The following is a 22658-nucleotide window of genomic DNA, read 5'->3' on the forward strand; positions in this document are numbered from 1 at the left end:
GTACAGACTCATATATGGATATTAGTACCTCCCCAATTACTTACGGCAAGGTTGTCATTTACCGTCCTCTCCTATAACTGTCTCTGACTTATCGAACGGAGTGATAATGGACTTCCCAGTCGAACTCTATCGACCCGTCATTGGCTATATCAGCCACCGTCCTACCCTCCTTTCTCTTCTACTTGCTTCTCAGCATCTCAACGTGGAGGCCGAGAGGTCACTGTACTGCAAGTTCGAGCACGTACACAATGCAAAAACCCAGGTCCTCTTCCTCAACAGAATCATAGACTGTCCTCGCGTCGCCCGTCTCGTTTATTCCTACAGATTCGAAATTGACTGGCGAACAAATTTCGGCGCTGACCATGTATACTGGGAACTCCTTCCAAAAGCTTTACGTGCAATGGTGAACTTGAAAACCCTACAGTTCCGCACGAACGGAGGCACGCCTGTGATCGGCCTTTTGGACGGGTGCACTTTCCAACTGGAGCATTGCCATTGGCATTGTCATTCAGACGAGTCACAAATGCAAACTTTTCTTCAGACTCAAAAAAGCCTACGGAGTCTGAGTCTGGGCGGATGGGACGACACACGGTTTCCCGCGCCGTTTGATCAAAACGAGCAGCCTGAGTTTCGAGAAATAGCTGGCTCTTATGGGGTCATTCATGCTTTCCTTCCTGGCCGAGATATCACACATCTACGCTGGGTACCGGACTTGGATGATCCATGGGATATTAGCACTGGGCTAGATGTTGTGGGACTATCGCCGTCATTTCAAAAGCTGAGATTCCTCAAGCTTGGAGGATATTTTATGCGACCACATCTGTGTTCCATTTCGGAGCATTTAACGAGCCTGGTCTTCCTCGAGCTAATGGGGTATGATAAGGTAAGTCTGAGGATTGTGGAATCGACTCGCTGTTATTGACACTGCTACATTCATAGATGGAAGACGCATCCGTCTTTGCTTTGCCTTCAATAAAGGTATTGCGAATTTCAATACGATGGGGTCTCAACAAAATAGCTATCGAAGATCCTCAAGCACGCGCCGAGGAAATTTTTGCGGGATCCAAGTCTTTGCAGTATATAGAAATTGAGGAAGAGTCGACGTACAGAGACCATAACAAGATTCAACAGTACAGTAGGTGGGGGCGAGATGTGGGTATGGTCAACCGCTACGCCACAGATGAGATATGGCCAAGTATCATTATATGTTGAATGCACACCGACCCTACATTACTATACAGGTGGAGGTCTATTATATACATAAATATAGAATAAATATCACGCTATCTGCTTTTCCTCCTCGTCAGTATAAGCGTTGCCTCCCTCGATCGCAGTATCTTTCGAACTACTGCTTTCACTGGTAATGGGGGTAAGAAGACCGTCTATTAGCTTGGAATCACCACGAAGAAAACTGGAATCGACGTCGGGCTCAACATCTTCGCTGTGGGTTTTTGGTGCAGAGTCTGCTGTCTCGCTATCGGGCTTGCTTTGCTTGACCTCCCCTTGTTTCGCATTGGGACCCCAACCTACTCTGCCTTCCAACCACGGCCCAGTCGCACTGGTGTGACATCGAGGACCCTCCGATTCCTGACCTTCGCTCTCGCAACGACACTTCCCTCCGACAGCCCACGGAAGATTTTCTTCATCAACAAGCTCTAGAAGTTGCTCTCGATAATCAGCACCTAAAATATCAACTTTATTTGCAGTTTCTTTCGCTATCCAAGGTCGGATGGCATTCCAGATAATGGTGAATGTCGACGGAGCATTAAGGATGACCAGACGACCCATGCTAGGCGCGGATCGTTGGCACTGAATACGTTCACGTAAAGGATGAACGTACGTTTCTGGGTAGTAATCTTGCGATATTTGGAACGATTTTTGTGCAAGATGTTTCATTTGCCAGAATTTGCTGAGCCTGAACAATGAACAATAATTAGCCGCAAGTATTCTATCGAGGAGACGATGCTCACCCAAAACCCTTGAGATCAATGATAACCAACACTGAATCTATCTCTTTGCCGTATTTCTTGGCTGCGGCAGGGAGTATTTCCCGTGTCAAACATTCCGCGTTGACAATGATCGTTTCCCAATGACGTTCAGGTGTGACACCTTCCTTGGATAACCGTTGTAAATCAAGACCACCTAAGAATTGAAGGTTGAGAGGACGACCAAGCTGTACATTTTGATATGAGAAAGCCACAGGATATGGAGGTAATCAATAACTAGCCTTGTCAGTCTGTGAACGATGTGAACAGCGTGTTGATCGGCGAGAAGGTAGAGACACTGGATGATCACCTTGTGGAACCTGCGAACAATCACTACACAGGTATTGCAGGAGTACGGAAAGCACTCACCACATTGGCCAGCAGTCAAAAACAGCTTCACGCTCAGGATACTAAATAAGCTCTCATTAGTGAAGGTCACAAACAGCGGCTGGCCTGCAACTCGCACATCAAATGGATCTATCTTTTCATAGAGTTCATCTAGTTTAACGGTCTGCCGCCAATTCTGAGCATCGATAAACATTTTCTTCGCGTCCTTGAGGTTGTACTTCCTGGCTCGAAGAAATCGTCTATACAAAGGGGTTTGTGTACGATAATTCATTGAACGAATCGACCACTTGCTTCAAAGTTCCATCGTCAGTGCCTATTGTATCGCCTTCATGTAGTATGCCTTCTGAGAACAGCTCTTCGCGGAACTGAGAGAGTACTTTGTTTTTGAAATCAGATTGGGATGTCGACATAGAAGTTTAAGTTTCAGGCAAGAGAGCTAAGGAGTGTGGCGCTCGTGGGCGCTTGTATACAAAGTGGGAAAAGATCTCGTGTGTGCATTACGTAATAACTCCTTCCAGGTGAGACTCAGAACTCAGACAGTCACCTACAGTCACTGAGCCCACCATCCCCATGACCTACAGCACCCTACACAGACATGCAATTATGACCAGAAAGAAGACTGAGGAACGGAGTCGAGCGAGAGTCTAGGGAGAATTGCTTGCAGTTCAAGAAGAATTCGAGCCTCAGCTGATTTCATTTTGTGTCACCGTTGTTCATCCCGACCACAGAAGATTCTGCTATTCATTACTGTCAACCATCCTTTGCAGAAATGGAAGTCAATTTCATCTCCATGCGTTGCTTTAAATAAATCGACAGGATGCAAATACTGGCATGGTATCCATCATGGTATCATACCAAGTTGTTGCTATCATCAACACAGGAACTTGGATCACTTCTAAAAGCACTGCAGTCTAGTATGACAGGCAAAGTTCAAAACTGGAGTACAATCGCGAGTCGGAGACCCAGGATACGAACAAATCTCTTCTCTTCTACCAGTATCTTGAAGTGTTCCACTTTCATCATTCATTGATCTCAATGCACTCTTTTTTATGGGTTACACTCCTACTCTTATCTCGACATGCGTTCTGCGTTTTGAATAATTTCACTGTTGACGACAGCGATCCTTCTATACGTTATTCCCCTGCGGGAGCTTGGAATGCAAGGAATGCAGCTCAAAATTGTACGGGGTGCTCCGCACAACCAGATCCAGAGGAAATGCTTCAAGGTACCTGGCACGATGGCACGGTACGTGCATACACTTGCCTCGCAGGATGATTCACTCATATTGGCTGCTCAGTTCAGTCCGACTGCTGGCAGTAGCGATCATCCCAATATACCTCTCTTTGCGAATATAACTTTTAATGGTATGTCTTCACTGGCATGTGAGCCATGATCATACTCGCTAATACTCATCTTCAGGCTCAGCAGTATATGTATTCTGCACTTTAGCGGAAAGCACAACGGCGCCGGACGGGAACTCGGACATGGCATTCTACATTGATGGACAATTCATGGGCACTTTTGCTAAAGCAGCACCAGGCTTCAATGATATCTATGAGTACCGATACCTTGTTTTCTCAATTGATACTCTTGCATTGGGAGTACATACACTGGTTCTCCAGAATGGCTATATGAACGCCCTAAAATCTCTCGTTCTACTCGATTATATCGTCTATTCGTATGTCCTATGAACACTCTTCGCATACCTCATCTCAGATTTGCCCCTAGCCTCGACGACGGGATTGGAAGTACTGAATCCCCATCTCCTTCAGACTCTAATCCCGCTCCACCCTCATCTTCATTGCCCAATGCTTCTGTGACGGCTGCGTCTCATGGCGATTCACGTAAAATAATAGCTTTAGCTGTTACAATTCCCATCATCGTACTTATTCTATCCCTTCTTCTTTTTCTTCTACGAAAACGATGGAGACAACATCAGACGATTCTCGAATCCCATTTTAATTGGCATCACAGGAAGCGTGACACCGTCGTTCCTGTTGCCAAACCTGCCTTGTCTTCTTGGATGATCGAACCGCTCTCCCTTCCGCCTTCACATCCTTCATCCGGGTACGTCAATGGCACTGGGCGGCCAGCTACCAAGTCAGTCCCGTCTGCGCCGACAGCGTCTTCACAACAAGGCCCAATCGAGATGCCAAGACGTTCGCATCGCTCTGCGGTTTCGTCTAGCGCTTCGGCGTCCTCGTATGGGAGAGTGATTTATATCCACAATCTTGATACGTCGTAATCATTCTTTTCGACCCTCGAGACAACCCCTTGGGAAATAAGAAGGCAGTGTTTCTTCTTGGTAAACATTTCAGCACCGTAAGATGAGAGTCTCGCAGGATCACGACGTACAATTGGATCGCGATGTGAGCAGTCACTTGCAAGATGCGATTGCTATACACCGGTCCAACGTGTACGTCTCATCAGTATCAGCACATTTTGTCACTGTCAAACACGATTCACCTTTTTTTTTTGCTTTCGATGCAGTTGAAACTTGTCGTAACGACTTTTCGACCACGGTCCTCCACGGTCTTGGCTGAAGCTGCAGCCACCAATGGGGGCTGGTGTGAAGATAGAATGATGTGATATATATTCGTTTTTCAGAAGGCAGGAAGAAAGCTGAAGAAAGCTGGAACAAAGTTCTCCTAATTTAAATCATTAACATCACTAAGTTATTTTTGTGTATGTAAACTTGAAATGGACCCCGAGTTAGCTTCCTCCCGTCGTATTCATTTCGCTTTATGTAGGGTTTGGGGCATCTGAACAGTGAAAATGCACCTCCATCTTCATTGATAACTGCTTCCACTAAGTATGCACGACATGAACTCCAAGATCTCACCCAAAGAGAGACTATCTTTGGTTGGCATGTACCTACGACTGCGTAAGTAGTCTCCTCTTTCACTTAATGTAGGGTCTTATACAAGTGTTATTCCCTCAAGCATTCAGCCTCCTCGCTTCCATTGCCCTTTCCCCATTTCTCGCGCGCACGAGAGGTAAAGGGATCAACCGTGTGATCGCAGAGGCAGTCGCGAGCTTCTTCATAACACATTGTTCCCCTCGCCAGCTTCAGCATTTCCTTGGTCCATCCACTGAGAAGTATATCCAGTGGGCAAAGAAGAGGTCTCTCCAACCAATAGTTGAAGATCTGAGCGGAAGTGAGACCGCCAAATTGATGTGGCTGACGGAGAAAAGGACAGATCGAGTTCTGTTCTACATTCATGGTATGTAGGCTTCACGGAGGAGTGTTTGATTCTGCTGCTGAAATGTTTGTGTTTAGGTGGAGGGTATATGTCGCCGCATACAGATAATATGGTCGGGTTTTGTCCTGGTCTTCGGAAAGCTCTGCTCCAAGAGACTGGCGGAGAGTTAGATTTTGGAATTGCATCTTTGGTGTACAGTATGAGATACTCCTTACAAGATTGAAACGCTGTTTTGACCTGCATCTTTTCCATTAGCACTTCATCCGGCCACTTTCCCAACGCAGCTTACTGAATTCATACTCGCACTCACCCATCTAATTTCCTCCGGTGTGTCTCCGGAGAATATCATCCTCATAGGAGATTCTGCCGGTGCAAATCTCATCATTCAATTCATCACACACACTCTGCGACCAGTGCCAGACGTGATTCCATCTCCCTTCCGTGCAATCGAAGGCATAGACGTACCCCGGAGGCTCCTGAGAGGGATCATCCTTGTGTCACCTTGGATCTCACTTGGTACACCTACACCTTCCTATGCACGAAACACGAAATACGATTTCGTTAACGCGAGTGCCTTTACGCGTTGGGGATCATGGTACATGGAACGGGTGCAACCATCACACATCCCTTGGATCAAACCCTCGTCTTCATCGTCATTCAAAGGACTGGAGACAATGGTTTCGCGTGTATTGATAACGGCAGGAGGTCGGGAGTGCATCCTGGATGACGCCACGAGTATATTTGACATGATTGAGGAGTTGCAGATTCCGAAAGAGAATTTGACTGTCACGTTAGATATTGAGGAGAAAGGGATACATGAGGACTCCATCCTTGACATCGAGTCGCCGCAAAAGTCTGATGGTGGATTTAGTGATGCAACGATGAGGCAAGTGAATTGGATCAGAGAGGCGTTTGAGGCATAATCAGACAGGAAACCTCGATAGCGAATCGAGAGCCCTTTTTCATACGATGTATTAGTTACCAAGTTTGAGCGGCACGAATAAGCCTGCCCTAAGCTCCCGGCGGTCACATGTCATGACGAAATGAAATTTCAACAATATCAACCCTTCAATCAGAACTATAATGGCCAACGCCTCAATATTCATACAAGATGCCTGCTACCAGCACCGATATATACGATCTAGAGACACCTCGCTTATTGTGGAACGCCCTGAACGGCTTATTGCAGCCAAAATTGGCTTGGCTGCCGCCGTGACTCGAATACAGGAAGTTGTCGGAAAGTCAACAGGGGATCCGAATGACTTGGTCGCTGCACTGGACAAACTAACCCTGGGCTCTCGATCGAGCGACATCACAGCCCCGATAAATGTCGTTCACAGCTCCGCCACTCTCGATATACTCAATCATCCCGCAGTCAGATTCACTCATGGTTTTCCGGATCCCAATACAGCCAAGGATTCCAATGAATATCTCAGGAATTTGAAGAAATGGTCAGAAGATAGTATAGAGAAAATATCGAAAGGGGACTCAGAGATTCCTCAAGAACTAGCACAGGGGGATTTATATCGTGCGCCCAACCGAGTTACTCGTATTTCCATTTGATTTATACTCTATACAGTCTGTCCAGAATCTTTGAACGCAATTCAAGGTGCCTTAGGCACCGTGTGCGAATCCATCGATACTGTAGTTGACCCTAGTCCATCGTCATCCAAACGCGCTTTTGTAGCAATTCGTCCTCCTGGGCATCATTGTGGCGAAGATACACCTTCGGGTTTTTGTTTCGTTAACAACGTAATAGTTGGAGCAGCCCATGCCCATCTCCAACACGGAATTCATCGCGTCGTCATCTTCGATATCGACCTTCATCATGGTATGTTTTCATCGAAATGCACCCTGAATTATTAGCGCTCATTCTTCGCAAGGCAACGGAACCCAATCTCTTGCTTGGGCCATAAACGAAGAGACACAGAGACAAAAATTAGAGGCTGAGGCAAGGATAGAGGCTGGGAACTCATTCCCTGCAACTATTCCTGGCTTGCAGGTATACTACTCATCCATCCACGACATCCTTTCGTATCCATGTGAAGATGGAACACCTTCCATGGTTCAAGCAGCATCAGTTTCAATATCAGGTGCACACGGACAATGGATCGAGAATGTACATCTAAAAGATCATGCCAAAGAGGGTGATTTTTGGGGCCTGTACGAAGAGCATTACAAGAAAATCATCCACAAGGCGGAGGAATTCGTCCAATCCACAGCTACGAAGAACAACGAAGATGTGCTGGTATTCATCAGGTACGGCATGTGAATTCTTTCAGTGCTGGCCACAGATTGATTTCCTTCCAAGTTGCGGCTTCGATGCATCGGAGCACGAATACGCATCCATGTCGCGACATGGACGAAAGGTGCCTACAAACTTTTATGCTCAATTCACCAGGGACGCTCGTGCATTCGCTGAAAAGCACGCGAAAGGCCGAATCGTGAGCGTACTGGAAGGCGGTTACAGTGATCGTGCACTTATCTCAGGAACATTCGCGCATTTCTGTGCACTGGGCCTCTCCGAAGAGCGTACCTGGAACGAGACATGGTGGAATAAGGATAACCTTGACGCATTACAAAACGCTACAAAGCCAAAGAAGCCCAGGGGCCATGTTTCTGGACCACTCTCTGCGCCGAAGACAGACCTTGAACCAGAGCCTTGGCTCAAACAGGCGGTATCCATTTTCCAGCATCTTGAGCCCATACCTTTCAAAACCCCAAGAAAAGGTAAATCTATTCTCGTAGAACCGTCGTCGAGGACGCTACGACAAAGGAAGGTCGGGAATGCATCTTCGTCGAGCCCAGCGTCCGCGAAATCGAAACCGGAAAAAAGTGAAGCGACCGGGAAGGGTATGCCTCGGGGGAAGATAAACTCCTCTCTTTCGAAAAGCAAAGGGAAGAAAACCAAGCCAGGAGTCGTTACTGAAAGTACTCGGTCGGAAGGACAAGCTGAGGATACAGATTCGTCCACTGAATCATCTAGTACATTGAGCTCTATGTCGGACTCGGATGTCGACTTACCAATCTCTGCTCCATCAAAGAAGCTTCCAAGAGTGATACTCAAACTGGGACCTCCACCTAATTCATAATGTGTTCAACATCCAACACAAAGATGGCTATGTATGATTTACTGTAAATAGTACAGGGAATACGAAAGATAGCATTTTCCACATGTAAAGTGGGGGAGGTTGATAGAAAATCTTTTGTACATGCCAAAACACAAGCTTCAGGAAGTGATTGTAGAGAACTCTTACTGATAAGCTTCCGGACAGGGCAACACTGCGGCCAAAATTCAACACCCATTATAATCGATGAGCTTGAAGAACGGGCAATGTCTAGAAATGGCATCCAAAGATATCTCACAATTTGATACAACTGGTTTAAAGGTCTTCATATTCTCAACCTAGAACCAAGAGTGCTGGAAGAAGGGTCAACAATAATCTAGAAACCCTTGCAACTTGGTCGCAGTCCGCGGCGGAAATTTAAATGCTAGTAGTTTATCGCTGAAGACTCTCGCGATCCGGGCCACACCTTCCTTCAAAACTGTGATAGAACTAGGTTATTATCGAGTCCCAGGAGTCAAATAATTGGAATAGTATTCACCGCTTCCAACAAGACCCAGAGCATCATGTGCTTTCTCCACCTCTATCCTCTTTGTCTCGATTTCCTGTAACTCTTTCGGTGATAAATTTGCATCTGGGGATGGCGCTTTGTAGAGTGTGTTGAGCTCCATCTGGTACTCTTCGATAGCAGATAGGAACGATAGCATCGCTTCGATTATCTTGGGGGCATCGCGTTGAACGACGCCGTATCGATCTTCTGAGAGAGATGCACAGACTAGATGCGACAACACTGATGAATAATAAAATCAGTGTGCGATTATATGGGTTCATGGGTATGAAAAATACCTTCTACAGCTAGCACGTCAAGTTCTCGGAAAGGTATACAACCTTCAACAGTTTTACTCAATCTGTCTTCTGTCCACCACTCTCGCCAATGCTTCACGGTTCTTCTAACAAAATTTGGTGCATGACGGTCAACTATGCCTTCGGCCACCGCATTCAATCCTCCAGTGATTTTCGGCATGATTTCTGTTGCTCCAATGACACTCTTCACCACCTCGCCCTTGCTTTTCTCTAACTGAGGCAACACTGCATCCTCGACAGTTTTAATAAGTCGCGGTACATGAATAGATTCGGTGCCTTCATCTACTGCTTGCGCCAAAGGGCCATCTGACGCAAAAGAGTCGAGAACAGCACGGATGGGAGAGCTCTTCTCTTTTCGAAAGATGTCTTTTCTTAGTAACGGAGTAGGCGTAGCAGGTAACGGAGGCTCTGGTTTGGGCAGAGGAGAAGCTGCCGGTGGCGGAGGTGCTGGTGCGCCTCTGCGTAGCAATAGTTGATAATCGTTGCCGAGTAAAAGAAGACAATCTCGACATAGCTGACTCCACTGATTGGGGGAGTATTTTTGATCTGCAAATAAATCAGAACGGCAAGCAGCAGCAGCTGGTGATTCGTCTGAAGCAATATCCTTCAACTCCGACAGAGCAAAGAATTTCATTGTTCTATCGCGGGATGACAGTCCTGAAATCAAAACGACGGATGAGTCGCTGATAAGGTGCGATAATTTGATAGGCTAAACACGTATGTAAGTTCGATTCAGAGGCACAAAAGTCGACGGTGCACACCTGAGGAATCAATACGTCGAACAATAATTCGGAAATCTCCCAGACAAACATCGTGGTGAAGCTGATAAACCATGCTCGGAACAGCAGCCCAATGTGAAAGAATGGTAGCAGTAAAGTTATGGATCCCCGAACGAAGTGGCCTGTAAAAGGCCGCAAGATTATAGGAAGTAGCGGGAATCTATATAGCACCGGGAACAATATTCGGATGGTGGCAAAACTGAGGGACGCGCAGACGAGGGACGCAGAAGAGAACACGATGACCACGACAAATACCCGCATCAACTCGAAAATATTGAGTCGATATTGGTTCTTTGAGAACCGAATAAGTGTTTCTCATGAAACAGGCGATAATTACTCACCGAAGCAATTGACCATTTAAAGGCAAACCGATCGAGCATAACATTCCGCAATAGAGAACCAGATGCCAATGTTAACTGAGAAAGTAGAAGAAATAGTAGTCGGCCATTGAGATAGTAGGGATAACGTCTGATGATCTTGTTCAACGTCTTTCGAAACAACAAAAGACACAACACAAACCTGGATTTCACAAAGAGTGATAGACGGGGATCCCCGTGAGCTTTTGGTTCATTTATGTAGGCCAAAAGAACGTGCAGGATAGTTCCAGCAATTGCGGAGGCCGAATAGGTCATCAAGGCATATTTGGTAGACTTTTTTGACTTAGCTGAATGCCATATTTTCGCAGGGGAACTAGCAATCGTTCGTGATGCTGGAAATAAAGATTTCAGGATAATGGTGTTGGATTTCAAGTATTAATTTATACCAGTCAATTGAGTTTTGCGAATGACAATGACCGGTACGACAACTGCCAACCAAGTCATTGCCGTCACCACTAGGGTTGACGGACGAAACGGGACAGCTAAGAGCGTCTTCAGACCCACTGCATCACGACCGCCAATACCCCAGATTGTCCAAAAAGTAGTTTGCAGCCAACAACAAACTACTGAAATTGTGAAGATTCGGTTCGTGAGGCGCTGGCGAAGGATCGACTTTATCAAAGGTTCGTATGTTTGAGACGCAGGGGCAACGGAAGGAGAGGCTCGATTAGCCAAATTGGATGGTATGGCACGTATAGGTGTCGTTGTACGCGACCTCGGGGATGCCATTGTGAAGACGCGGGTTGAGAATCTGAACCCGTTCCAGTCTTGAATCAGTCACGTTTTTGAGTTGATCAGCCCTAACCCTACATAAAGGCTACTAGGTACGATTGGGATACAAGTTACAACTACATTGTTTTTACCAAGTTTGAACAATTACCAGCTGCCTCTCAGTGAGAGCCAGGATTACATCACGTCCCCCAATGCGGAAAGCACCAACACCAAGTAAAGCCCCGCCAGCACCATCACCAATTTTTAGAATCGATTGCTTTGCCCAAACTTCCGAGGGCTTGGCACATCGATACACATACATATTCCCACCACCATTCCGCAGGCCGCTCTCCAGCGCAAACACGAGATTCTCGTTGTGGTGGGTAAAACGAACGTCTTGTTTAGACGCTAGCACGAAACCAAGAGCTGGGAAGGTAGAAGTATGAGTCCATTTTGCAGTATCAGAATCCGATTCAGTAGATATAGGCTGAAGCGCATAGGTCGGTCCATCTAGCCCTTCTTTCAACACGAGTGAAAACGGAGTGCGCATGCGATGGCCGGGAAAAGGCGTCGATAAAAGTGTAAAGGGGTCTTCATGGCCTGGATTAGACCAGGACGGCGACGACCCATCCAAGTGGACCCAAGTTATGACTGCCGTGCGCCCAACTGAGGAATCAACTTCTTCATCCATTTCTCCTTCCGCAAGACTGGGAACACCCTGGCCTAAACCTAGACCACTCGCATCTTCTCCAGTGAGCAAGGCAGCAGTGTATTTCTCCAAAGATTCTCGTATATGCCACAGCTCAGACGGGTCAAGGGTCTCCGGCACTTCCGCATCTTCTGGGGATAACTCAGCTGCTGCGGATTTCCCTGCGGATGCGAACACCTGCATCCACTTGGTTCCTTCATGTTGTTTATCCAAATGCAGAGTGAGAATGCCAAAAGAATGCTCAGCGTCCTTATCCCACGTCCAGTAGCTTGAAGATGGTGATACGCCATCCCAGAACGCTTTGGAAGAAAATGACGGTAATGTTACGACATGCGCTGAAAGTGAATCTGAAATAGAAAGTATCAGCGAAGTAGTTGAAAACTTGACATTGATCGCGGTTTTCGGCGTGGTAGAGGGTAGAGGAAATGCGACAGTGACCGAATCCGAAGTCTGGGTCCATGAATAAGGCGGCGGTCTTGCAGGATCAGCATTTAAGTTTTCACCCGTTCGAGGAATTGGGGCAACCTCATCGGGAGATGGTTCGTATGGTGGTGAAGTAACGACCTTCAAGTCACGGTAAGGAGATCCGCCGATAAGCATAAAGGCTTTGCGGGACGCATCATACTTGGATAGAATCGGGACCTCATCTCCTCGTCGATTCCACAGAACGGACATCGTTTGAGCAACCGCAGGAAGTTCTTTCAGCGATATATTCACTTCGGCAGCCCATATATCAAAATCTACTGGCGTAGACTTTTTCGTAGAAGCGTCTGATTTTAGTCCGCGATGACTGGAGGATAATAGTGCAACCGCAGAATCAGGCGATACCCAATCAATGGATTTGATTAGGAAAGGCTGAATACTTCCATCCACTACCAGTTGGTAAATTCCTGCAAGGTTGAAAGCGCCAAGCGAGGTACGAAGCAAGTACATATATCCATATCCATCACCGACGAGTAAAAAGTCAGAGGATAGGTAGGAAGCGGAGGGATACTCTGAATGAAGTTCAGCGACGGATGAAGATATCGGTTTTGGGAGCTCATAAACAACTCTGAATGAAGGTAAAAGAGTTTCCTACTTGAAACGTTAAGATTTCAAAAGCCCGTCTTCGGATTGAAATATACTCACTTACTGGAGTTATATCGATCAACACTATATTATAATCTTCATCCACATAGACAGCGCTCGTTCCTTCGTTGTTCAGTGCAAGATGATTATGAGTGATCTTGCTTTGGACTTCATGGAATGAAAGCCAAGACTGAGTGGAGGCAGTCGCCTGAGAAGCAGAATGCTGGAGAGGGTGCCGAACTACGACTTGATTCTGGTCAACAAAGTCGAACTTATACCCTTCAAATTTAGGATTCAGCAACTTTCTGTTAACCCTAAAAGTGCTCATGAGAGAAAGAGGTTTGGTCACATGTACCCGACGCGAGCCGACATGATCAGGAGCCCACAAAAAGAGATTAATTTTCGCGTTCTTCGACGTCTACAATCTCGCTGGGTCAACTCTCTATCTATCTTTAATATCCATCTGCTTTCTTGATTCGTTTATGACTGGTAAATCATCGGTTACTTATTACTTTTGCAAGCGCGTGTTGGGTGATTATTATGTATTCTAGACGCCAATATCACGAACAATAGGGACGAGGCAATGCCAATTCCTATACGAACTTCCATGACTTCCTCTGGTAATACATCTCGCAGGTCTTCAACGGAGACCCGAACCACTCGGAACAGTCGTTCGAGCTCTTCAAGGGACCACTACAAAACTTCCTCCTCCAGTAGAGAGCTAGCGTTGCTTCTGGCTGTAGAAAGAAACAAGTCAGATTCGTTGAAACTAAGCCTGGATGAAGCACAGAAGGAACTAGCAGCTCAGAGACGCCGTATTGAAGAGGCGGAGATGAACCTGTTGGAATTTACCTCCAAGTTCATGAGGGCGAACAAGGACCGCCTTGAAGCTCTTCACAATGCTGCCATTGCTACAGAAGAGCGAGAGTAAGTTCTAACTCTAAAGTTAATCAATAATGGTATTAATGGGCGCTTGTGACAGACTGTATCGATTGCAGCTCCTGGCAGCTCAAAATGACATAGACAGGGCAAGAAACATCGTCAAAACTATTGACGAGCGGCGTGTACAGGCTGAGAAGGATGCTGCAAAATATAAGCGTACTGCGAGAGAGCTACGAGAGGAACAGTTGGTCATGGCTGCTCGAGAAGAAGGTCGCAGAATAGGTTTTAGAGAAGGTTTACAACGAGCTAGAGCGGAAGTAGGCTTTCTGGACATAGGTGAAGATGGCTATGTTACACCTCCAAGTAGGACCCGCCTAGATTCCGTGAGCGATGAAGATCGAAGTACATTCTACAGTGATGAACTCGGCGAAGAACCAGATCCTATGCCACGACCTATGCCCTCTGAACCTCCCAGCATTCGCAATGAATCGCCCCACCCCCAGCCTAGTCCGCACCCTCAAGATATTCCTATTCCAGTTGCACCTCCCCGCCCCCCAAGTAGTGCAACAGGTCAGATACACCCAATTCCTATCCACAACATGCCCATGTCACCTCGCCACCCTCCTGTCAATATTCCACCGGATGGCATGATTCCCCTTGATAACGCGTCTGGAAATGGGATTCAGCTTCCGCCTCCTCATGAACTGTCGCCCATGCCTCCAATTATGGAACTCTCTCCTGCGCCTCCTCCTCCACAGGAACTAGACGAAGAACCTAGAATAGTCCCCCCACCGGGATCGCATCGCACCCCGATGTATGCTACCCGTTCGGATTATCGTCCGAGCCATTCTTATCGAGGGCAGTCTTCACCAGAATCCAGTTCTACTGCTATGTCACAGTTCGACATGCTAACCGAACCGCAAGATATAATGGCGAATCTTAGTCCGATGAGTGCAATTCCTGAGGTAGCGAGTGGCTTTACCAGTCCTAACCCTCCCTCAATGCACGGAGGCGATCTTCATAGAAGTGGCTCCATGGTAGGTTGAATGGTTCATCGTCTAGTTTCCCATCCCTATCATCCCTCTTCTAGCGCAGTACAACATCAGCTCGCCGCTCCCCATCTCCGATTCCAATGCCACATCCTATGCAAACCCCACGGACTCAACAAGAGAATGTTCCGGATGTAAACGTGAATTATTATTCTACGAACCCCACCCAGAAAGTGGGACATAAACAGTCGATGGTGTGTTGAATATACCGTCCACTCTGCTACCGTCTTGTGCACTAATATTCCCCCGGTTAGTCTAGTATAGCTTCATCTAAACGTGCCAAGAGTCCTCCTTCGAGCCGCCACCGACCTTATTCGCCCCCGCAGATAGGTAACATATATACAAATCCGCACTACCAAACACCAAATGATACACAAGAATATGTAAGGATAACTTCATCAAGAATGGCATTCTATTCTACTTCCAGACTTTCAAAATCTGACTCGTTACTTCTGCCAGCTTAGCCAAGGTAATGGTCGACGGTCACAAACACCGACCCAGAGAAGTCGTACGCCCTTTACGCAAGAGGAACCACCGCAATTTGTACCGCCCGCGCCATCGTACTCACCACATACTTCCCAAGAGTCATCGCACAAACCCAGTAGGAAATCCTCGATGGTAAGAATACCCTTTTTCGAGATCTGCGCTCAAATCTTGTGGATAGACGAGTGCAGCCTCCGGTAGCCGTACAGCTGGGACCAGATCACACACCAGAAGTCCCCCTGCAGCAGCTCCGCCAACGACTGGAATGTACACCACTCTAGCTCCTCCCGAATTACAGGTAGAAGCTAGTTCGCCACAGTCAAGTAGTAGTGGTGATTACAGCGTAGCTATATTATCTCCGGTACGCCTTTTCGGGATATCATCAAACAATGACTTTCACAATTTGTCTAATTCATTATACAGACCCCTCCAGGCTCTGCTCACAATGATAATGAGGAAGGCGTACGACGAGCTCCCTTGAACGAATTCTTGAGCGCAAAAGACGCTGAGCGCCCCATGCCTATGCCTGGGTCTCCTCGGGCTCAATCTCCATCCCCGCGTTTGCACCCAATGAGCATTGCGCAGAGCGATGATCCCTCGCCATTACCCACTGCTCCGTTCGGATCTCCAAACATCGGTACTCCAATAGCTTTAGGAGGCGGTGGGATCTTCATCCCTTCGGGTTTCACCCCCAGACAGACACCGAGGCCTGGGCTGGCATCGTCTCCTGATCCTAATGCAAGCTCTACTTCACCCGAAACAGGCTTGGAGGCCCAGTACTCCTACAACTCACTCGGAATGTCGACAAACCCTCATCGTCCTGTTATTCCCGACCCCTCGTTACTCGGTCCAGCGGATTCGGACACTGACTCCGAAGACCGGGTATCATCAGGAATGAATAGTGAAGCGAACACTTTGACTACACCTCCCACTGTTGCGCGAGGACTACCTTCTCAACGTGGTCGTGGTAGTCGGGGGCAAGCTACATCAAAGAAAAAGAGACGTTGAGTATGTGATATTTGTGGTGTGGTTACTATGTAAGTTGCTGCCTACGTAGAATTGATTTCTTGTGTGCATGATAAATATGTTGCATAAAACGGCGTCAACAACGTGAGGGGATGCACTACATGTACATGAATACGAAAGATATATTAATTATACCGTCGACGATTATATCAAACCGCCTACTCCAGCAAACACTTGAGATATGTACAATGCGGGTACAATGTGCTACACGAAGGATATCAATGGGACAACGGTACGATGATTAACGTGCACTTGAATAGAAGCCCAGAATAAGAGAAAAGAGAGTGGGGAATAAGCTATGAGAGAATGATACAGAAGCAATACAGCATGTTACACCTTCAGGGGATCTTCAGAAGTATCCATCAGACCCTCTGCTGCAACCACTGGACTCGCTTTATCTCCACCTGGTTCAGACTTTAACTGAGGAGCAGGTGTTACAGGTCCTCCATTTGCCTGAGGGGCAGGAGGTGGTGGAGCCTCACCCTGCAACTTGGGATGTGAAGTATCGCCCTCCGTAGTACTGTCAGAATCTGGACTGTCGTCACTTCCATCCTGCCGGATATCTTTCTCAAATTCTTCGAGTTTGGCTTTAAGATTTTGGGTAGCGTCTAAGCCATCGTCGTCCTCATCGTGGAGAGTTGCCCCAAGACCCAGAGTCTCCGTGAAAAAGGAACTCGTCGAGTCTTCGCCATCATCTTCATCGTCGCTATCGTCTCCTGTGAACATCAACGAGGTAGCACTGCTGAGAATGCCACTTTCACGATTGAAAGAGATCCCACCAGTACTACCCAACACTCGAGTAAAACTAAGGCCAGGCGACAGGAACGAAGGCTGTTCTTCGTATTCCAGCAAGCTCGCTTCTCGAGCTTGTAGTGCTTCTCGCCGTGCTTTGAACGCCGTGAGACGGCTTTGAGCGTAGAGTTGGGGAAGGACCGAAGGAGTATCAAAACCGTATTTGCTGTCAACCCGGTTTTTTATCCATGCATACCACTCTTGCTTTGTGCGTCCATGAAGAAGCGCAACGATAAGCACTGTCATGTTATCACAACCAATACCAGCTCCGGCCGATGTATCGGGAGCGAGACAGTGTTCACACATCATTTCCCCAATTTCGCTCAACTCTTTGCCTTCCGCGACTTTGGAACGGACGAAATTGACAGCTTGTTGGCTGGACAAGCAGTCCCAGATCCCTGCAAAGAACAAGGTCAGAATGGATGTACTGAAACTGAAGTATGGGCTAATACCATCACAAGCGAGGATAAGGAATTCGTCTTCTGGGTCAATGTTATGTACTGTGATTTCGGGATCTGATGTTATGATCTGCCTCTCAGGGGGAAGGTGGGGATTCTTCTTGAATTCGAAGTCGCCGATAGCTCTGGACAAAGCGAGATTGCCTGCAGAGGAATGTTATCGCAATTTATAATTAAACAATGTTATATGAACGCACCATTGACACGACCATATTCAACATATCCACCAGCACCTGAAATCCTGGACTTTTCCGCTGCATCTCAAATCAAAAAGGGTAAATATGAATTGTATGGGGAGTTTCTAACATTCGTTCGTTGGCTTGTGATCAAAGCTGAGGGGTTTCACTTCTCCCTTGACACTAAGAACAGATCGCGAATCGCCAGCATTGGCCTGTGAAGACAGATTACCGGAGATGAACAGCAAAATGGGCTATCAGTACGTACAACGTATATTTTGTCCTTCGTCACTAATGCGGCCACGGCAGTGCATCCCGACGGGTCTCGTGCATGTGCGGGACCTGGTATACATGCTGTGAGTGAGCATAGCGAAGAATATAACGCAATAACTCACTAGCGCGGATGTCTTCGTCGGTACCCAAAAAAGCCCTTTTGAGAGCCGCGTCATATGCCTTAGATTGGTATGACTCCTCTGTGACTAGCCTCTTGTGAACATTCTGGCCAGCAAACTTGGCCACCGTTCCACCTTGCATACGTCAGATGAAGACTGAGAGGGTTGGGGAAAATGACATACCCCCATGACCATCATAAACAGCAAAAAAAGCATTCCGCTCGTGTTTATCGTCATCAAGATCCAACACAATGGCATGGGAGTCTTCCATCGCTATTTGCAGAAGAAAAGCGGATGTCAGATAGTTGTTTATCCGCAGCGATAGTGACGCACTGATTCTCCATCCCTGCATTTCAGTTATAGCGTATGAGAACCTGTCATTTTCGCCAGACTCGCTGGTTTTTTTCGTTGCTAATAATCAAGAATGTTTGAGAATTCCGTCTTGGGGGGTGTGATCGCAAAAAATCAGGAAATACCTGGTGCAGAAAGGGTTTGACCCTGAAGGAGAATGAGCCAGGTACAATTTCATGGAAATTTGCTAGATTGACGTACCATTTTTCGAGGTTCTCGATGTCAAGGAGATACGATAGTCGGGGAAGCCAAACAGGCAGCGAAATTGTGGAGAGATGAAAAGATGTCGATGGTCGTAAAAATCAAAAGGAAAGCCCCAGTCACACGATTGAAAGTAACACTGGAGTAACAGATCCTTAACGCCGTGCTGGCACGGCAAATCCCCGACTCTGAAGAAAGCACCGTTGATCATGCAGTGTGAAATGTGCCAAAATTTAATTCATATGTTCATGAAGTATTATGTATCCATCTAACTATGTGAGCTTCATTTGGTAGTCCCAGTTGCAGAATTTGAGCCTTCTCTCCCGTCATGGCGAAGTGCGGGCGTTACAAATAGAAGCAAATATATACCGTACAATGCAAAACTGAGAGCAGCGCGTTGCAAGCGCCTCGCTTCACGACTTCATCTATCTTTGTATCACCATGGCCGAAAGCAATATCCCCGGGCAGAATGGGATTTGCAACGATAATAAGATCAGTACACTGTGTTTGTGTTGTTTTTCGTTTGTTGTAGCAAACAATAGCATTTAATATTCTTTTATTTTTGTAGTTGAAGGCGCTGCCTGGGATATCACTATTCCTTCCTCCGACAACTGGCTGTTTCGTCTACACAAACAGAATTTGGAATGTGCTGCAGATGGGTTCCCCTCGTCGAGCACATCCACCCATGGCGAAATTGTCGCATTATCTGACTCCGGTGCCGTGCTGGAGATTCTGTTTCAAATTATTTATATCCGTCCTTCGCCAGCGTTGGAAAAGTTAGACTTCCAGGTTTTGGCACTGATTGCGGAGGCAGCAGACAAATACGGTATCTTCAATGCAATGTATGCTGTTCAGTTTGCATTAAGGTTTATCGGATTTTGTCTTTCTCTGCAAGCTTGATAACAATGGGTTTCATGCAATTTCACGACAAAATTCATATTATCCTACATACGAAGGACGTTTTGCGTTTTGCCACGAAATACCATTCTCCGTCGATAATCGCTCAGGTGCCACTCAAATTTATCATCGACACACCGTTATCAGAGGTCGACGATGTTCTCCCTCCGTACATTTACAAACATTGGGTAATATATGGCGATGTTCATACCGTCCATTGCAGAGCATTTATCGCGAGTATTGGGTCGAAAATCTTGATCGGATAAGTTGCAGCAATTTTACCCTTTCGCGCAAGGTAGTCTCCTGCAAGTGGATAAAATGGATCACCATCCAACCTCACGCTTAAGCGTCGCAGGTTTACAGCATGGGTGTCGTCTACAAATGTACAAATGCAACACATTGAATTCAGCTCAGTCTGCAGCGGCATGACGTGTGTATACGTACTGGCAGCAGCACTATCAGATGAAAGGGTACTTTCGACCCTTCCTTCAACCACACCGCCAGTCGCAGCCTTCTGTTCAAATGTACCGAACGGGGTACCCCACCATCTCATACGGGCGAGAACAACGTGCGTCGTTGTTAACGATTTGGTATGCAGCAGATTCGTCACTGCTGTCATCAAGCTCATTTTGAGCCCAGATTTCCCTAGTCGAACTAAGCAGGAGTATATTGGCTATACACTGGTGCGGAACAGAAGACAGCCGCAAGACACACCATAACTCATCTTTTTAGCAGGGATGAAGACATGTCGAATGTTGGACGCAAGTAAAACGAGGCTTAGAAGTCATACGACTCAATCTAGAGCTTTTTGTACGTGTAGAAAATTCGGGTGTATCTTATTTCACAGGAGGATGATGCCGAAAAAAAAAAAAGCAAAGTTCAGACCGGAGTCGGGGAGCTAGCATCGATATTAGGTACCAGGACCAGGTCAGGTCAACCCAGTATTCTGTTCGTAACATACGCAATGCTCTCGTGAATTCCAAGAGAAAGAGCAAAAACTATCTTGATCAATTTGCAAAAAAAGGCTGACCGCATCGTTGCGTCAACGAAAAGACGACCGGGATCAAGTATGTAAGTTCTCAGATGCGAGATGCAATGGCGAAACTTGAACTAATTTGTTTTAGGTACTTGACCACTGAAACCGATAGCGGAAACCGACATTATCGACGACGTGAACGTCTTCATGGACGATGATGGTGCCGGCAGCATGCACTCTGACACCAAACTGAAGTGCTCTGGAATGTCGAGATGATCGTAGACCGCGCTGTCGAAGGCGAATAGTCTATATTGCATGCGGCGTACGATGGAATTTGCTAGCAGAGAATGGGTTCAAGTAGATGCAAAACACACCATCTGTGGTACTCACTTTTGACACTCAAGTAATGATTCGAAGTTGTACGATGTAAGGTACGATTTCTGCGCGTGCGTCCAGGTCAATCTTGACAAAGGATCCATCTGCGCTGCCAGTGATCACAGCCTGCAGAAACAACGGTGTTGAGGCGTCGAAGAGCCCGAAATTTCTTTTGACGTATAGTAACTCGTTCTGTGGGATGGCGAAGTCATTTTGAAGAGAACAATAAACCGTGCTACCTTGAAACTGCTGACCCGTGCTGTCGTTGTAGACATTCGTTTCCGGATTAATATTGGTCCAGGTGAAGGATAGGAACCAGCAACAAATGCTATTTGTGTGAACCCATGCATGTGGATTTTAGATAACAGAGTCACTTACAATCCTGGGTCCCGCACTGGAAGGAGTGGGCATCGTTGGATTAGCCACAACGCAAGAAAATGTGGTATGTGTAAGCTCGAATGCCATGTTCAGTTTTAGAGACACGAGTAGTAGTTGCTAGGTACCGAAAACTGGCAGTAAACAAGCGTGTTCGACAAAATCAGCAGAGTTAGTCCGCGACCATTCGTAGTAAGTAAAAATCCAACAAGGTTGAAACAGTACATAATCCTCTTGAGTGATATTAACAATCTCGAACACGGGCATGGCCGATTTGACTTTGTCGTGCTTGATAACGAGGATTTTCCCGTGGTGATGTACAGGGGAGCACATTTTGTCCCTTACTATGTCGCTGTCGATGAATATATTAATTGGAACAGGATTTCCCGGTTCGGAATACGAAAAGGCGAAAGGATGAGAGGGCAAAAATCGAGACTCAGATGGATACCGGATTATGTGGTTTCGACCAACACAGCAAGAATTTGTATCAGACCTGTTCCGTCAGACATCGGACACGCGCACAAGGAGATCATCCAATGAGCGGAAGCTCCGCAACCCAAGCCAAATAGGCACCGTACCAATTCGTTGCGACAGCAAGCTGGTGCACAAAAACATTTGTTTCAAGCAAGAATTGATTTAAGTGGTCCACAACGGATGCGAGCCAAATCGACTGGAAAGGATGTAATGCGTACGCTAACAGCTTCCGCAATCTTCTGTTCGACGCGGTCGACGTCACGGTCGGTTGTGAGAGACATGTATGTGCGAGTGTTGAAAATGCCCAGAAAATAACAGCGTAGTAAGGTCAATTTTATGCAATAGACAGGTCAGAATAAGGGGTGAATGATCGAATATATCGTGGAGGACGTTCGACGTGAAATGCGCGACCGAAGGGGATAGGGCGGCCAAGGAAGCTCAAGGAAGAGACTTGGGAACTGAATTGTTTGGTGAAAGAATGATGAAAGAATGATTTGTTGAAGATCTCAGATTAACGCTGAAACCGTATGACGATTTGGCGCGCGCTAATAATATTGAGAAAGAAAGGACCATGGCGAGTAAAGTGAATGCAGCTTATATGTGCATCCGTTGGGAACCTTAAGAACTCCTTCATCGTTCAAC

At 46.7% G+C, this 22658-nt stretch overlaps 11 protein-coding genes across 11 annotated transcripts; 6 read left to right on the top strand and 5 right to left on the bottom strand.

The window, feature by feature from the left end:
- Positions 1-106: 106 nt before the first annotated feature.
- Positions 107-1212, top strand: C8R40DRAFT_1172725 (uncharacterized protein; the record flags this gene model as incomplete). Its single annotated transcript, XM_046231902.1, has 2 exons — positions 107-883; positions 940-1212. 2 exons carry the CDS (start codon positions 107-109, stop codon positions 1210-1212), a joined length of 1050 nt encoding a protein of 349 aa, XP_046084169.1.
- Positions 1213-1530: 318 nt separating this feature from the next.
- C8R40DRAFT_1149983 (CRAL-TRIO domain-containing protein) lies at positions 1531-2780 on the bottom strand (the record flags this gene model as incomplete). Its single annotated transcript, XM_046229539.1, has 7 exons — positions 2625-2780; positions 2452-2572; positions 2355-2395; positions 2296-2305; positions 1971-2173; positions 1841-1915; positions 1531-1789 (listed from the first exon to the last, which is right to left on the bottom strand). Coding segments are annotated over exons 1-7 (828 nt in total), but the record flags the coding sequence as incomplete, so codon positions are not given.
- Positions 2781-3368: 588 nt separating this feature from the next.
- C8R40DRAFT_1050830 (uncharacterized protein) lies at positions 3369-4024 on the top strand (the record flags this gene model as incomplete). Its single annotated transcript, XM_046224669.1, has 3 exons — positions 3369-3578; positions 3631-3697; positions 3753-4024. 3 exons carry the CDS (start codon positions 3369-3371, stop codon positions 4022-4024), a joined length of 549 nt encoding a protein of 182 aa, XP_046084171.1.
- Positions 4025-4863: 839 nt separating this feature from the next.
- Positions 4864-6576, top strand: C8R40DRAFT_392957 (Alpha/Beta hydrolase protein). The gene is made up of 4 exons (XM_046234907.1): positions 4864-5217; positions 5276-5557; positions 5614-5733; positions 5792-6576. Exons 1-4 carry the CDS (start codon positions 5148-5150, stop codon positions 6457-6459), a joined length of 1140 nt encoding a protein of 379 aa, XP_046084172.1. The 5' UTR covers positions 4864-5147; the 3' UTR covers positions 6460-6576.
- Positions 6577-6605: 29 nt separating this feature from the next.
- C8R40DRAFT_1238582 (histone deacetylase domain-containing protein) lies at positions 6606-8644 on the top strand. Its single transcript, XM_046233463.1, has 4 exons — positions 6606-7064; positions 7116-7367; positions 7420-7795; positions 7848-8644. The coding sequence occupies exons 1-4, from the start codon at positions 6620-6622 to the stop codon at positions 8626-8628; spliced, it is 1854 nt and encodes a 617-aa protein (XP_046084173.1). The 5' UTR covers positions 6606-6619; the 3' UTR covers positions 8629-8644.
- C8R40DRAFT_1149993 (nucleoporin protein Ndc1-Nup) lies at positions 8645-11380 on the bottom strand. Its single transcript, XM_046229540.1, has 7 exons — positions 11008-11380; positions 10764-10953; positions 10586-10712; positions 10227-10535; positions 9448-10174; positions 9143-9391; positions 8645-9082 (listed from the first exon to the last, which is right to left on the bottom strand). The coding sequence occupies exons 1-7, from the start codon at positions 11348-11350 to the stop codon at positions 8970-8972; spliced, it is 2058 nt and encodes a 685-aa protein (XP_046084174.1). The 5' UTR covers positions 11351-11380; the 3' UTR covers positions 8645-8969.
- Positions 11381-13440, bottom strand: C8R40DRAFT_1113945 (uncharacterized protein; the record flags this gene model as incomplete). The annotated part of the gene is made up of 2 exons (XM_046228494.1): positions 11381-13115; positions 13174-13440. The coding sequence occupies 2 exons, from the start codon at positions 13435-13437 to the stop codon at positions 11481-11483; spliced, it is 1899 nt and encodes a 632-aa protein (XP_046084175.1). The 3' UTR covers positions 11381-11480.
- A 19-nt stretch (positions 13441-13459) lies between these two features.
- On the top strand, positions 13460-16023 carry C8R40DRAFT_393085 (uncharacterized protein). The gene is made up of 7 exons (XM_046234908.1): positions 13460-13598; positions 13661-14036; positions 14092-15028; positions 15082-15234; positions 15295-15423; positions 15500-15884; positions 15947-16023. The coding sequence occupies exons 1-6, from the start codon at positions 13592-13594 to the stop codon at positions 15722-15724; spliced, it is 1827 nt and encodes a 608-aa protein (XP_046084176.1). The 5' UTR covers positions 13460-13591; the 3' UTR covers positions 15725-15884; positions 15947-16023.
- Positions 16024-16879: 856 nt separating this feature from the next.
- Positions 16880-19362, bottom strand: C8R40DRAFT_1161726 (PP2C-domain-containing protein; the record flags this gene model as incomplete). Its single annotated transcript, XM_046230161.1, has 10 exons — positions 16880-17739; positions 17794-17943; positions 17997-18053; positions 18106-18190; positions 18244-18317; positions 18371-18502; positions 18551-18640; positions 18701-18778; positions 18844-18865; positions 19360-19362. The coding sequence occupies 10 exons, from the start codon at positions 19360-19362 to the stop codon at positions 16880-16882; spliced, it is 1551 nt and encodes a 516-aa protein (XP_046084177.1).
- On the top strand, positions 19298-20042 carry C8R40DRAFT_1254135 (uncharacterized protein). Its single transcript, XM_046233743.1, has 2 exons — positions 19298-19424; positions 19488-20042. The coding sequence occupies exons 1-2, from the start codon at positions 19361-19363 to the stop codon at positions 19817-19819; spliced, it is 396 nt and encodes a 131-aa protein (XP_046084178.1). The 5' UTR covers positions 19298-19360; the 3' UTR covers positions 19820-20042.
- A 1149-nt stretch (positions 20043-21191) lies between these two features.
- C8R40DRAFT_1071073 (uncharacterized protein) lies at positions 21192-22297 on the bottom strand (the record flags this gene model as incomplete). Its single annotated transcript, XM_046226299.1, has 6 exons — positions 21192-21359; positions 21422-21495; positions 21546-21561; positions 21768-21894; positions 22121-22140; positions 22235-22297. The coding sequence occupies 6 exons, from the start codon at positions 22295-22297 to the stop codon at positions 21192-21194; spliced, it is 468 nt and encodes a 155-aa protein (XP_046084179.1).
- Between the last annotated feature and the right edge of the window lie 361 nt (positions 22298-22658).

The sequence above is a fragment of the Lentinula edodes genome (genome assembly GCF_021015755.1).
Source record: "Lentinula edodes strain Le(Bin) 0899 ss11 chromosome Unknown C8R40scaffold_27, whole genome shotgun sequence".
NCBI classification, from domain to species: Eukaryota; Fungi; Basidiomycota; class Agaricomycetes; order Agaricales; family Omphalotaceae; genus Lentinula; species Lentinula edodes.